At 44.2% G+C, this 15,265-nt stretch overlaps 2 protein-coding genes across 10 annotated transcripts in view; one reads left to right on the top strand and one right to left on the bottom strand.

Moving 5' to 3' along the window:
- TBC1D7 (TBC1 domain family member 7) overlaps positions 1 to 15,265 on the bottom strand; it is a 41,477-nt gene that overhangs the window by 1,192 nt on the left and 25,020 nt on the right. The gene's annotated exons all lie outside the window — the stretch shown is intronic.
- PHACTR1 (phosphatase and actin regulator 1) overlaps positions 1 to 15,265 on the top strand; it is a 255,336-nt gene that overhangs the window by 232,287 nt on the left and 7,784 nt on the right. For all 9 annotated transcript variants that reach the window (XM_053396890.1, XM_053396886.1, XM_053396887.1 and 6 more), the window contains 2 exons: positions 4,886 to 4,941; positions 6,426 to 6,487. In XM_053396890.1, coding sequence (XP_053252865.1) covers positions 4,886 to 4,941; positions 6,426 to 6,487 — 118 coding nt within the window. The remainder of the gene's footprint in view (positions 1 to 4,885; positions 4,942 to 6,425; positions 6,488 to 15,265) is intronic.

Raw genomic sequence — 15,265 nt, 5'->3', positions numbered from 1 at the left:
TTTTTATTGGTTTGGTTTGCTACATGTAGTTATACCTCACTTTTTCAGCCCAGAATGCTCCCCATAGGGCTTTAAAAAATCAGTATGAAGTACTTTGGTTGGCTATTCCTGACAGGTAACTGATTTTGAGAAGAGACTTCAGGAGGGCATCTGGGACTCCTCTGGGGTGCAGGGTGTGGGCTGTGGAGCTGCCTCTTATTGAGCGCAAAATGTGGAAAGACAGGGGCAAAAACAAAATAATATAGATGTGCCTGGTCGCTCTCTCTAGGGGATGGTCTAGGTCCTACTATAGAAAGTGCCCCATCTCTTCTGCTTTCTTTTATGGAATCTCACATCCAAATCCTGCCTTCGAAAGCAGCTCTGTAAAAGAGGCTGAAAATAATAGAAGCCTCAAGCACAATTCCATCTGGTGAAATCCCTTTCTATTCACGCTGATACCCTTTGAATATGTGTGTATGTGTGTATAGCCAAAATAGGGAGTTAGGTAGGGCATCTGCCTTGCAAGGAGATGGTCCCATTCCCAGCATCTTCAGGTAGGGCGCCCCAGTAGGTGGGTGGGTGAGCGAGGGAGCATCAAACAGGTAACCTGCCCTCACCGCCCAGCCTTGGCATCAGGCCACACCCCTCCCCACATACTGGCTCCTCCCCCTGCTTGCTGGTGAGTACCGGCACTTTTTCATGGAAAAAAAGTGTGTGTGTGTGTGTATAAACACAGAGACATATACATACACACAGCTGTGTAGATGGCTGCTTCTTGCCCAGCCCTTGGCATAGGGCCAGATCCCAGAACCAACTCAAACAGTCCTGAGCACAGCAGCTTATAGGACAGCCATCCCCAATGATTGGGACACAAAGAGGTTGGCAGTGGGGGGGAAAGAAGCTTGAAAGCTGATCCCTACCGACAGAAATAAAAGAAGGAAGAAGCTTTTCTTGTTGCTTTTGGCAGATGAAAGAGAACAGTACAATGATATTGAGAGTGTGTGGCAGTAACGATATGAAAGAGGTTTTGGAAACTCTGAGCAGCAATTCTCCCATAAAATACTGACTGATTGCTTGTGTTATTGTTGCTCTGGAATTCTTCTCTCTCTCCCTTTTTTTCTTTAAGGAGAGTGATGACTTTATTCTTTATCTCTTTGCAGTGCACTGAGAAGTCTGAAATCATTGTGCTCTGACAGTCATAAACTTGCTAGAGTTATAAAACTGTCAGTTCACTGAGTGTTCAGGACTAGATTCAAATTTTATAGATGTTCTTGTCAAATTTCTTGACATCACACAGTGCATGCTTTTAGTTAACGTCTCCCCAACCCCCTCCCAATGGAGCCTTGTTTATCCTGGGCAAAAATCTTACTTTTCTATTATTTCTTCATTGCATTAATATCCCACCTGTTTCTCCAAGGAGCAGACATGGTTCTCCCTCTCCTCATTTAATCCCAACAACCACCCTGTGAGTAGGTGAGGCTGAGAGGCAGTGACTGGCCCAGGGTCACCCAGTGAGCTACATGGCTGAGTGGGGATTTGAACCCTGGTCTCCCAGGTCTTAGTCCAACACACTAACCACTACACCACACTGCTCTAGTGAGTGAATAAAGTCACAGTGATGTAGCTTCAGGATGGTTGAACACAGATCAGGTATCCCTTTATAAGCAGCTTGACATAGAGTTAGGATGGCTGCAGAAGGTTCACCAAAAGTAAGACTGGCATCTTTGTTGTACTTATTTGGTGGGGCGGATACTCTGAAATGCTGTGTTTTTTGCTTCTGCTATGCTAGAAGCTAAAGGGTTGCGGACAATGGACAGTGTTAACATACTTTTGCAGTTGACAGTTGGCAGCTTTTACCTACTTTCCTTTTCTGCGAGGTTCAAGGCCCCTTTAACATTTCCGTGAAAATGCTTGTTTCCACATCCTGCGTTCCTCCTTTTAACAAGCTGTTCTAATGAGGCTTCTGAAAAGCCATTACATAACACCCTTGCTACGTGTTGCACCGAGCACAACAAAGATACCCATTGCAATGCTGAACTGTGCAGCTTTATATTTTTATTCCCAGGCCCAGCTAGATAAAGCCACACGTCTAATTGCTTTACAGTCCTAAGGTGAACTCTCTCAAACATCCTCTTTGTAACACTGGCTGCGCACTGTAAGGATAATAATCGTGATTAGCGGTACTTAAACAGAGCTGTCCCCTTTTAAAGTGTGCCCTTGAATATAAGTTCATTCTGAACACACGTGGAATGATCCTGACCTTTTTTTAGAAGCACTTTGCCGGTTTCTCGTATTTTCATCGGTTCCAAAATTATATGAAGTATAACTCTCATCTTCTCTTACATTGGGCCTGAGTTATGTACCAGGTTTATTTGTACTTAGTAACAGCCGTTACTACAGTGACAGTGACAGTAACAGTGAGGGGATCACTTAAGAAGATAGGGTTGTGGTGGATGTAGCCTTTTCTCTCATGCCATCACCCTGATGGAAAATCTACTTGCAGAAGACAGCAGTGCCCACCACAGTTGCAGAGGCTCTGAGACCTGGCAGAGTGTCTTTCCCACTGGGGATGCAACTGAGACTTCTTAAGTCAGAGCTGGATCAGGCCCATGGGCCAGATCCTTAATTACTCACCCCACAAGCCAACTTTTATGGTCGCCTGTCAGTCACTCAATCTTATAATGGTGTCAGGTGATTGATGCCTGTCAAAGTTCAGAGGAGGTCACTGCAACTGCCGATCAGGTGACTAGCATCTCCAGTCGGACAGTGATATGGGGCATGCTGCTCCCATCAAATGACCAGGCCCCCTAAGGGCCTTCTCCTTTGCTGGGGTTGGTGTGCATGGTACCACTTTCCCACTGGGGATGCAACAGTCCCCAGTGTCCCCAATGGGGGAAATGCAACTGGACCACGCAGCATCTCTCCTATCAGGGGTGTTGGTAGGATGCCTTTCCTTCTGCCAGCCTGAAGGTAAGTTTCTTCACCTTCAGGCTGTGGAAGGTGCAGGTGGCACCTTATAGGACTGGGCAAAAGGCAGCCCTGCACACAAGTCTGTGTTCATCTCAATCCTGCTCTCAAGCATCTGACCAGAGGCTTTTGGTCAGCATTTGTGAGCACCCTTGATCAAATGCTTGAGGCATCCCCTAGTTTGAACTACAGGTGAGGATCCCACTGGAACTGCTGTTTCCCTTATACAGTGAGAGGGGGAAGTATTTGATCCCTTGCTAAATTTGCCCGTTTGCCCTCTGACGAAGAAATGACCAGTCCATAATTTTAATGGTAGGTTTATTGTAGCTGTGAGAGACAGAATAACAACAGGAAAACCCCCAGAAACCCCGAAGGATCGTATACTTTTTTCCCTCACTGTATGTCTCTCTTCAGCCTTTAAAATAAAAAAAAAAAAGAGGCTATGGAGCCAGCAAAGGCAATATGGCCAAATTAATCCACTAGGAACAATCTGCTGGGACGTTCTCTTGCACATGCCCCATTGAGATGAATGGGAGCAGAGCAGGTAGTTCCATTCATATGGTTAGGACTTAGCACAGGAGAACTTCCTGCAGGTTTGTACCCTTGGAGATCAAGCTTTGCAGATAAATTATATAGATAAACTACAGATAAATTATATTTGAGTAATCATTACCAAAAAATTCTCCTGTGTTTCCCACATCCCTAAGTATATTCCATCACTTAGCGAGAAAAGATAATTGAAAATTATCAAAGGGAAGATCTGATTTCTGTGAAGTTCTCATGGGTAGGGTGCAAGATTTTCATCATGCTTACTTCACTTTTAAGGTGGCAAGGGCTGCTTGTTAAGTATCCCTTTTCCATTCTATGAATTACTCACCGGTGGTCTGCACTCTGTAGCCTTCCCTGGTGCCATCGCTCCAGTTGAAGCCCAGGGGGTAACTTCTCCGAAGGGGATTTTTCAAATCAGGAAGCGAGGACAGCTGGGGAGGCTGCAGAACGCTACAGCATTGTTTACTGGAAAGTAACACACATGCATCACCCTTGACCACCTCGCAACAGTAAGGCAAGCTGAAACCCCCACACCTGCTGAGAAATTCTAAGGTGCCCTGACAATGAGGCAGAAAAATGGAAGCCTCTTTCTCAGGGGAAGAAAGCATTTGAAATCGTAGAGGACAGCTTTCAGCACAGCACTAATAACCATCTGTGGCCTTAGGGAGAATGAGTTACTTCAAGCCAGAGACAAAACTGCTATTGAATGTCGCAGCGAGTTGGGAACAACATTGTTCGCAGCCATCTATATTTTTCTTACATCACTTTTCCACCCAGCTCCTCGGCTGCTCTTACGTCCTAGAACATGCTTGCTTTGCAACTGCCCTTTACACCAAATGCTTGTGTTTGTTGTAGGCAAAATATACGCTGGCAGGAGAAAGTGCATTTGACCACTGTTAATTCGTCATTAAGAAATTGCATAAAGGTTTTCAGAGGGAAAGTGAGGACTGAGGAGGCAAAGAAGAGCCATTATTGTTCTAACCATGCTTCGACGTCGTTTCTGGGCTGTTAGCCGCCTTTGTTTCACTGCCTCTTTGGACAAGCAGGCCACAGTTTGGAGGCTCACATAAGCGTAGGGAAGGAAGAGCACGGAGCGGAGCTTGTTGTGCTTGCAAGGGCAGGGAGGGAAGAAGATGACAAGTTGAGACACCTGCATCTTATCTCTCAGCCAGTTAGCCTGAGGTGGAGATGGTAGAGGCATTCCTGATATGACACGGCAGGTTTGGTTTCCCCTTGGTCAGCAGCAGGAAGGAAACTACCAGGGCACATCATGCCAGGGCAAAGTCGTCTTCCCAGTTTCTGCATTAGGGGGCAAAGAGTAACTCGGGACCACACTGAATGTCTGAGGGCATGATATGGTCCAGAAACTGATCCTGAGCTTTTTCCACAGACGACTGAGCCAGAGGCCAACTGCTGAAGAATTGGAGCAGAGGAACATTCTCAAACGTGAGTAACTGCAAGCTTGTGAGGGGTGTGGGGAGATGGCGTACTCGGGTCTCTGGGCAAAGGGCCCCTTCAGCTCCACCCCTCTCTCTGCTAGAGACAAGCAGGTTTTCATTGCCCTTTTATTACTGTCCTCCTTCAAAGCAGATTTCCTGTGAAGCTATATTCACAAAATTTTCTCGAACAGCTATCAGCATTTTCAGTTTGGTACTGAAACATCTTTGAGTCACAAGTAGTCAGCCAAGAAAGTCCAGGTTTTGCTCTTGTTCTTTTGCAATACACTCCTGTGCATGTTTACTCAGAAGTAAGTTCCACTGATTTAAGCAGGATTTATTTCCAGGTAAAAGTGCATTGGGTTGCATCCCTACAGTGCATTGGATACCACCCTGTATGTCTAAGCTTGATGTAGTTGGCAACTGAGTTATAATGAGTAGGTTGTGCTTTTGGAAGCTAAGGATTTGTCAAGATACACGATTTGAGTGGCCTCCTTACTATGCTCCACATTCACCTCCTTTAGGTCAGATATACAAGTACATTTAAGGATTGCACTTAGGGAAAACCCACTCTTCCATTTTGTATATTAAGGACGTGCACAGTGTTAATTGGCTCTCCCTTTTGACAATTACAAAGCCTCCCCAAAGCAATTTTTCATTTTTTTTCTTTTTTGGGGAAAAATACTGTTTAAAACAACAACAATGTGCTAAACAAACACTTAATCTGGTGACTTTGCCAGGCACATGTAAGGCATTCGAAAGGAAAGGTCTGTGTACGCAGAGATGTCTATCCAGGTACCTATTTTCCTGCTGTCGGTTAAAAAATAAATCGGCAAAATAGGCCCATTTACGTCTTTTCACTGGCTGCATCAGCTGTAACAGTTTGCAACCAATGATGTTTGTAACTGCATATAGTTGAAAGAATGTAATGATGGGTCCCATAGAGGATGCTGAGCTTTGAGACTTGCAAAGCTGGAGTTCACGGGATCAGATGCAACCAAGTTGCATGGGTCGCTCATTGCCACAAACTCTCTTCTTATATGTGCAATGCTTCTGGGACTCATTCCAGAAGCTGTTTCATAAAAGCAAAAATTTTACATCAGACTGAACCCTGAGCTGCTTGCCTTATCACTGTGCTCTGCACTGAGGCTGGCAGTGGTATCGTTTCTCTCTTTCTCCCCACAGCTGATAGACCCTGAGGCACAGAGGTAATGGCTGAGAAAGCCCCTTGGCTCCCAGCCTAATAGTTGGCATGAACTGAGCCCAGTTAAAGGAATGAAATTCATGCCGGCACTTAGCCAGAGGAAAAAGGATTTGGATGTTTTGCAAGGTGTACAAAGGAAGGTGTTGGGAAAGAGGTAGCAGGAAGTTGACTGCTCCCAGGCATCCCTCAGAAGGGAAAGACCAAAATATCAATAACCCCATCCCAGTGCTTGCCAGATTTTTCATATTTCACGTGTACAACCAGTCTACAACACTGTAAATCTTTTCCAGCGCGGAATGAGCAAGAGGAGCAGGAAGAAAAACGGGAGATAAAGAGAAGATTAACACGCAAGGTGAGAAGTTACTGCTACTTCCTTCCATTCTTGGGGGCCCTTAAAGCTTTTAACTGAATGTTTTAATTCATTGCCATTTTTGTCTCTGTTTTGGGGTGTGTTTTTTTTAAAAAAAGGCTGAGCATAGTTTGTAAAAACTGCGCTAGCTTCTTTAGAAAGAATGCTTAAACATTGTCTGTAGCTGAAAGCAGCTTGTCAGGGGCTCAACTAACTGCTTGGGGGCTCCAAAAATGTCAAGTGCTTAGCAGGTCACCTTGGTTTGCACCTCATGGTAAATGAAACAGGTAAGGCTTATTGAAAGTGTGTGGATGTGCTGTCTCCCAGAGAGGAACTTACACCACCTTTGCTTTTTCCCAACCCTTTTAGCTCAGCATGGTGTGACAGCTAAACCAAGGTTTGGCTTTGCATACTGTCCAAACAGCTCATGATAAGCAAGAAGGTAGCTTAAGCATAAGTCTGAATTCAGATGACACACTCGGCCAAACCTTGGCCTAGCTGACCAGGAAGAAGCTGACCAGGAAGAAGCAAAGTTTCTCAGTGCACCGCTCATACACTGGGGAAGTTACTGGGGCACCGCTTTTCTGTAGTGAAAACAGGCTGGTGTTCCTGTAGGTTGGAGGGATATGAGACAGACAGACATAGGACAGAATGGAAAGTGCAACTTTTTTAAAAAAAATGAACCAGATAAATATGGCCTTAATGTGTCAGAAACATTTCTCTTCCCCCAGGCCTTTGGAAAATGAAACGATCGATCACTTTTTAAACAGGGGTGTGTTGTTGTTGCTTGTTACCATGTTATTTATTTTTTGTGTTTTAATATAGTAAATGGCCTTGCGATCCTCACATGAACGTATAGTAGTAGTAGTATCAATATCAATAGGGTTTACTGCTCAATCCTATGGATGTTTACTCAGATGCAAGTTCCACTGAGTTCAGTGGGACTTACTCTCATATATAAGTGCACATAGGATTGCCACCTTAAGCTTAAAGTTGAACAATTTTAAGTGGAACTGTGAGCTGGTCGGTTTAGTCAGCAAGCCTATGCCTGACTGTAATCATCAGTTTTTTCGAGGTAGAAAATTGCAGGGTTTAGTCATACATACTGCATGCATCCATTACACATTATCATGTATGCATGATGGTGTAAGCTCACATGCAGCTATGCTTCTCCATTCAGTATATAGCAGTTCCTGTTTTTCAGTCTGTGTAAGAGATCACCCAAGACACATTTATCTATTTGTGCGTGAATCTTCATATGCTAAATTTATCTTCTCAAGATCAGACAGGCATCAAAAAGCAAGCGGCACAGAGAGTACTATTCCAGAAGAAAAAGGTGATTGTTATTCCTTTAGAGTAAAACCACACAAAAAGGAAATACTAGGCTGTGCAGAAGGAAATGCTTTGTGAAGGTTTAGAGTGTCGCTTTTTTCAAAAGCGCTCAGCGTTAGCCTAATTCTGTTCTTGTTGAATGCGACATCTCCCCAACGCCACTCGTGATACATTAAACTGAAGAATAGATGTTTAAGAATGAAAGCCTGGTTATTTGTCACATTTGAACCAGATGGGAATAAATCATTAGAGAACAGTGTAAGTTTTTTTGAGAGAATATTTATGTACTATTAGTAAAAGTTCGGAAAACCTTCTAATGCATGAAAATTACACGGTCAACACATATTTACCTGAACTCATGAAAAAAGGCCTTTACAAATCACTCTTTCTTGTAAGCTGATAGATTTAGTTGCAACTTTTAATTGCATTTATTTATTTCATTTATTTCCTTTATTACATTTATACATACCACCTTTATCTTCCAAGGATCTCAGAGTGGTGTACGTAGTTCTCATTCTCCCCATTTCATCCTCACAACAGTTCTGAGAGGTAGGTTAGGCTAAGAGACAGTGACTGTCCCAAGGTCACCCAGTAAGCTTCATGGCTGAGTGTGGGGTTCAAACCCTGGTCTCCCAGGTCATAGTCCAGCACTCTAACCATTGTGCCACCTATGCATTGAGAGGAGAGGGAGGGGAAGTTCCACTGCACAGCCACAAGTCTTTGCACTAATGGAACTACTTTCTTTGAATGCTGCCCTAAGCATCTTAGAATCCTGTTTAGGACAGTGGGAGTGCTTAACTTTGGCATGACTGTGCACATTAACCTGCAGCCTCTGAAATCCAGAGCACATTTTCAGGATGGGTAAGGGCCATAGTTCAGTGATAGAGCATCTTTTTTGCATGCAGAAGATCCCAGATTCAGCCCCCGGCATCACCAAGTAGGCTGGTGGAGAACCCTGTCTGAAATTGTGCAGAGCTGCTGCCCAGCAGTGTGGGCAGTAATGAGCTAGATGGGTCATTGGTTTGAGTCCATATAAGGTAGCTTATTGTCTTCCTATTTACATAACTTCATTACCCCAGCTGCATAAAGGCAACCTCTTTCTCTCTGTGCCTCTGTTTCATTTATAAAGCAAAACAATGCTAGCAAATGATTTGCAGGTCAGTCATTTTCTTCGTTGACCTCCTGTTGTCTCAGAGCAGCAGCAGTGTCTTAGAAATAATGGGATCTTGAGAGTGGTGTGACCAGCCAGAGGAGGAGGAGATTAGGTGAGAAAACAGAAGCTGCTCTTAATTTGGATAAATTGTGTTTCTCATCGAAAACAAAGAAACTTCAAGGGGCAGAATTCCCTGTGCCACTCCTGGCCCCCGTCTAAGACACACTCAGCCTTCACCAACATGTCTTAAAGCCAAATAGGCAGGAGGTTTTTGTGCTGCTACAAATTGGATTCTCTGCCTCTGGACACTGAATCCTGCAAGAAACAGGTGTGCTGATGCAACAAAGAGGGAAGGGGTAATGCGACAGGACATTATCAACACCTGAGTTGTTGTCATAGTAATAGCTGAAACACCAAGGAAATTCTCAGCATGTCAGACCACGTTTCATGCTTCTCACAGACATTTTGCACAGGATGTTATTTTATATTCCTGGACTGTGGCTTCACATGGTAGCCCCACCCATGTTTTGGAAACCAAGGGAATTCATCTTTGTGAGATATTGGACTGGACTGGAAATTGGCTTAGTATCAACATTTGAAATGAACAGCTTTTATGTATTTAAGCCACAGCACAGGTGTGGATATTTGAGGGTATCTGTAGCCAGCTGATGACACAGACAGTGAGAGCTTGCATTGCGCCTAGTGGGCCTGGAAGGCAAACCGACTTGTCTTTAGCAAAGGCAGAGCATTGCTGCCTGCTCCCTGGATCAACAGGTCAAGGTGAATGTAGTCGAGAGGCACCCCAAGGCACAGTGAGTGGGCTGCATATATTCTGTGCAGTGTGTAGGAGCCTGGTACATGCTACCTTATTTGTTGTTGTTGTTTAGTTGTGTCCGACTCTTCGTGACCCCATGGACCAGAGCACGCCAGGCACTTCTGTCTTCCACTGCCTCCCACAGTTTGGTCAGACTCATGTTTGTAGCTTCGAGAACACTGTCCAACCATCTCGTCCTCTGTCGTCCCCTTCTTCTTGTGCCCTCAATCTTTCCCAACATCAGGGTCTTTTCCAGGGAGTCTTCTCTTCTCATGAGGTGGCCAAAGTACTGGAGCCTCAGCTTCATGATCTGTCCTTCCAGTGAGCACTCAGGGCTGATTTCCTTCAGAATGGATACGTTTGATCTTCTTGCAGTCCATGGGACTCTCAAGAGTCTCCTCCAGCACCATAGTTCAAAAGCATCAATTCTTTGGCGATCAGCCTTCTTTATGGTCCAGCTCTCACTTCCATACATCACTACTGGGAAAACCATAGCTTTAACAATACGGACCTTTGTTGGCAAGGTGATGTCTCTGCTTTTTAAGATGGTGTCTAGGTTTGCCATCGCCTTTCTCCCAAGGAGCAGGCGTCTTTTAATTTCGTGACTGCTGTCGCCATCTGCAGTGATCATGGACCCCAAGAAAGTAAAATCTCTCACTGCCTCCATTTCTTCCCCTTCTATTTGCCAGGAGGTGATGGGACCAGTGGCCATGATCTTCGTTTTTTTGATGTTGAGCTTCAGACCATATTTTGCGCGCTCCTCTTTCACCCTCATTAAAAGGTTCTTTAATTCCTCCTCACTTTCTGCCATCAAGGTTGTATCATCTGCATATCTGAGGTTGTTGATATTTCTTCCAGCGATCTTAATTCTGGCTTGGGATTCATCCAGCCCAGCCTTTCGCATGATGAATTATGCATATAAGTTAAATAAGCAGGGGGACAATATACAGCCTTGCCGTACTCCTTTCCCAATTTTGAACCAGTCAGTTGTTCCATATCCAGTTCTAACTGTAGCTTCTTGTCCCACATAGAGGTTTCTCAGGAGACAGATGAGGTGATCAGGCACTCCCATTTCTTTAAAAACTTGCCATAGTTTGCTGTGGTTGACACAGTCAAAGGCTTTTGCATAGTCAATGAAGCAGAAGTAGATGTCTTTCTGGAACTCTCTAGCTTTCTCCATAATCCAGCGCATGTTTGCAATTTGGTCTCTGGTTCCTCTGCCTCTTCGAAATCCATTTTGCACTTCTGGGAGTTCTCGGTCCACATGCTGCTTAAGCCTGCCTTGTAGAATTTTAAGCATAACCTTGCTAGCGTGTGTAATGAGTGCAATTGTGCTGACTGTATAGAGCTTCTCCATCTTTGGCTGCAGAGAATATAATCAATCTGATTTCCATGCTGCCCATCTGGTGATGTCCATGTGTAGAGTCGTCTCTTGTGTTGTTGGAAAAGAGTGTTTGTGATGACCAGCTTGTTCTCTTGGCAGAACTCTATTAACCTTTGCCCTGCTTCGTTTTGAACTCCAAGGCCAAACTTGCCAGTTGTTCCTTTTATCTCTTGACTCCCTACTTTAGCATTCCAATCCCCTATAATGAGAAGAACATCCTTCTTTGGTGTTGTTTCTATAAGGTGTTGTAAGTCTTCATAGAACTGGTCAATTTCAGTTTCTTCAGCACCAGTGGTTGGTGCATAAACTTGGATTACTGTGATGTTAAAAGGTCTGCCTTGGAATCGTATCGAGATCATTCTATCATTTTTGAGATTGCATCCCAGTACAGCTTTCGACACTCTTTTGTTGACTATGAGGGCCACTCCATTTCTTTTACGGGATTCTTGCCCACAGTAGTAGATATGATGGTCATATCTACCTTATACTCTGGCACTATTGCCCAGAAGGTTGACCACCAATGAAGCATGCTACTTATAGTAGCCTAGATAGCTCTGGTGAGATTTAGACAACTATTTTTTTGCGGAGGTGAGGATCCCATTGCAGTCGAGATGTTGCAGAACTACAGCTTCCATCATCCCTGACCATTGGCTATGCTGGCTGGAGCAGAGGGGAGTTCTGATCCAACAACACCTGGAAAGGTCCCCAACACTGATTTATCACATCATAACTGTTGTGCTATCTCGTTCGGTGAATCTGGCCATTTGGCCAACCAATTGGCCTTGGGGTCCAGCTAAATGGAAAGCCAAGTACTATCACCACCTTCCTTCTCTGGACTTCTGTGGTGTTGTGGGAGCATAACACTCAGTTCTAGCCATACAGTTAGAACTGCCAAGTGAGGCTAATGAAACAGTGAGGGATTGTCTGAATATACCCAGTCCGCTTGCTTCACTGGAACAGTCAGAGCAGAACACTGGGAGCATCTCTTGAACACACTTTGTTAAAATGAGTGAGAGTTGTGCCAAGGAATGTTCTCCCGCACAGCTCCCTATTTCTGCCATAAAGCTTAGGCACCAGAAATCCCCAGTGGGTTGTGCTTATTTACTGGTGTGAAATCAATGTCAAGTTCAAGGGTGCTTTTTCATGATTGTCACAGGCATCAACCAAGTCTGTTCCTTACATGGAAGCACTGTGAAAGAGAGAAAATGTCCGCTGTGTAAAAGCGTCCAAGATCTTACTTGAGAGAGAATGCGTTTCATTGGTGTTTTTGCATGTGCTATAATATGGAAAAAATGGACAAATGCCGCTAGCTTTGGCAAGAGTACAAGTGGCCTTTGCTGTTTGTGTCATGCACTGTTAATACCTGCATACAAGCTGCTGCTGCGATTCAGTTCTTGCCCATATTCCTTCTAACCGCTGCTCTAGATATCTTGGTCTTGGGCAGAATTCTGTGCCACACCCTACATTTGGAGTGGAATCAATGCTTCAAATATGCAGAGGGCCACAGGGCAGACTAATGCTCAGTGAAAATACTATGGTTTTAAGCCCCTAGTAGTAACTTGTACTTGCTCCAAGCCTTCAGCCCCTGCTTAGCTATATTCTGAAGGAACCATAGCTGTTCCTTTCAAGCTTGCTTTTTATCTTGTTTATTTATTTATAGTTTATTTTATTTATTAAATTTCTATACCAACCTTCGAGGATCACAGGATGGTTTACAATATATAAAAAAACACATAAATGCACAACAATATAAAAAAACCCAAAAATGTACAACACAGTAACAAGCAAAAACAATTACTCCCACCCCAATTTAAAAGGCCATATAGATTGTTTAATTAGCCAAAGGCCTGGTTGTAGAGGAAAGTTTTTGCCTGATGCCTAAAGATATGTAACGAAGGTGTCAGGTGAGCCTCCCTGGGAGTACACAGGGAATTTTAGGGTCAGGTTCAGCTTGAGCTGTGCCACAATCTATATATAGGACATCTTCACTCCCAATCGCGTTCTAAAGCATTAACCCAAAATATCAGAAGTTTCCTATATGGATGGGCGATGAAAGCCTCAGTCAGGCAAAGGACAGGATGAGGAAGATAACTGGATAGAACCCGAGCTCATTTCCTTACAAAGCAGATTAAGCATTTCCTCCTTTCTGTTCAAAGGCTTCATTCCGTTAGCGTTTTCCCAACCATCACAAGACACGTTAATTGCTTTAAAATCACAGTTGTAATTATTCATGACAAGGGACTCTTGCTTTCTTAAGACTTGTTCACCTAGCTCAGTTTCCTCTGGAGCAGGGACTAAGCAATACCCACAGGTCATATCCCTCCCACTAAAGATCGCTCCCTGGAGCAATCAGTCACGTGCCCAGGCTGGGGGGAAACCCTTAATAGGTCAGATATAATCCCGCAGGCCCTAAAGTTGCCCATCTCAGCTCCAGAGAGTCTGATCAGTATGAAAGTTCCTGCTGTCTTGTACTCAAGCATCACTTTTCTCTTATTCCCTGAAAACACAGAATGTGCTGATGACAGTAGAAAGTGACTTCACTATTCAGTCTAAATCATTGTTTTAACTCTATATTTAGCTTACAAGCTCTTCTTTTTTGATCCCTTGTCGTCACGAAAATATAAATAAGAACATTATGTTTTTCAAAGGCACGCTACATTTGAATAGCATCCAGAATCTGTGACAAACAGCCCAAAGCTGTTGAACTTTGAACTGGGTGATAACGCTGGCACTTCATCCTTAATTTATGCTGTGGTGGGGAAACATCACATGAGCAGAGAGGGTGGAACTCCACATTTACTTTTGAGTGCACAAGCTTTTAATCCATCTTTGATATTCCCAGTGTCAGGTTTCAGGGGACTTGTTGCTTATTTGGTTTAGGACTGCATGTAAAATAAATAAATCATTGTGGAGTTATGATGGCGGTGGCTGCAGCAGCAGCAAAGATAAAAATGTCCTCTTTGTAGTTCAGTGATGTTTGCAACTCAGATTTAGCTGTCACTGTGTAATGGGGAAGCACAAGATCACATGCACTTAGGCCGCATAGAATGAGGCTACTGTTTTGTAGATGAAAAATAAATAAATCTGCCAGCCTTGCACAGGGATGTTGCCAGCCATCTTTTCTTGGTTTATGACAGAGTTGGGAACCTCAGGAGCAGGAGGCCAAGTTTGTCCCTCCAAGCCTGTCTTCTTGGCCCTCAAGACTCTCATTATACCACAACCCCTTGTATTTTTGCCTGGCTGGAATATATCCTTGAACTCCAGAAATCTGGCTGGAGAATAAAGCCAGAGGTGTGTGCAAACCAGCCCTATTTCACATCGCTAACATTTACATGTATTGCTCCGCCCACCTTTGACTTTGGCTCCACCCACTACATGTGTCCCTCAGATTTCCCAGATGGGAATGCAGTCCTCTGAAAAAGGTTCCGTGCCCCTGGTCTCTGGTGAGATGCTTTCAACTGTTAGGATTCAAGCTCAAAGGAATGGGTAGGGAAACAGAGATTCCAGGCAGGCCTAGATGCATTGTTCAAAAAACCACAACAAAGGTATTTTTGGTGACCTATGCACTGAAGGATGAGAAATACAAGCTATAGTCCCTGGTTGTATTTATAACCTGCTTGGGGGCTTTCACACTATTAGAGTTGAATTATTACTCTGCTCTAGGCAGCACATGTCTGAAAGAGGCATGGCTTCATAAGCGCTTTGTAATGCTATGACGGGAAAAATGTTTTCCACCCAAGAGGCCTGTTGCATGCAGAATTTTGTGTGCAGCCGACAGTGAAATGAATTTTCTGCATGTGTATTGTGACACAGCATTAGCTAAAAGGACTTGGGCTCTATCCAACCCAGCACGACTGGAGTTCCACTCACACAACTCTAGCTTTCCTTTCCTCTCCTTCCCCCTTCAGCTCCCTGCATGGCCTCAGAATCTCCCGCAGAGGGTCCAATGCTCTAGAGCAGATTTTGAAGAGGGGGGGGGAGAGGGAGCTGCAGGGGGGAGGGGAGGAAGGGGAAGCGACTGGAATTGTGTTCACCTTAATACAACCCTATATCTCTGAAAAATACTACAGGGGTTACAGAAAATAGGGGTTTGTGTAA

This window comes from Podarcis raffonei, chromosome 7, assembly GCF_027172205.1.
Source record: "Podarcis raffonei isolate rPodRaf1 chromosome 7, rPodRaf1.pri, whole genome shotgun sequence".
Taxonomy (NCBI): domain Eukaryota; kingdom Metazoa; phylum Chordata; class Lepidosauria; order Squamata; family Lacertidae; genus Podarcis; species Podarcis raffonei.
The sequence above is the reverse complement of the archived record's forward strand: the minus strand, read 5'-3'. Positions and strand labels throughout refer to the sequence as shown.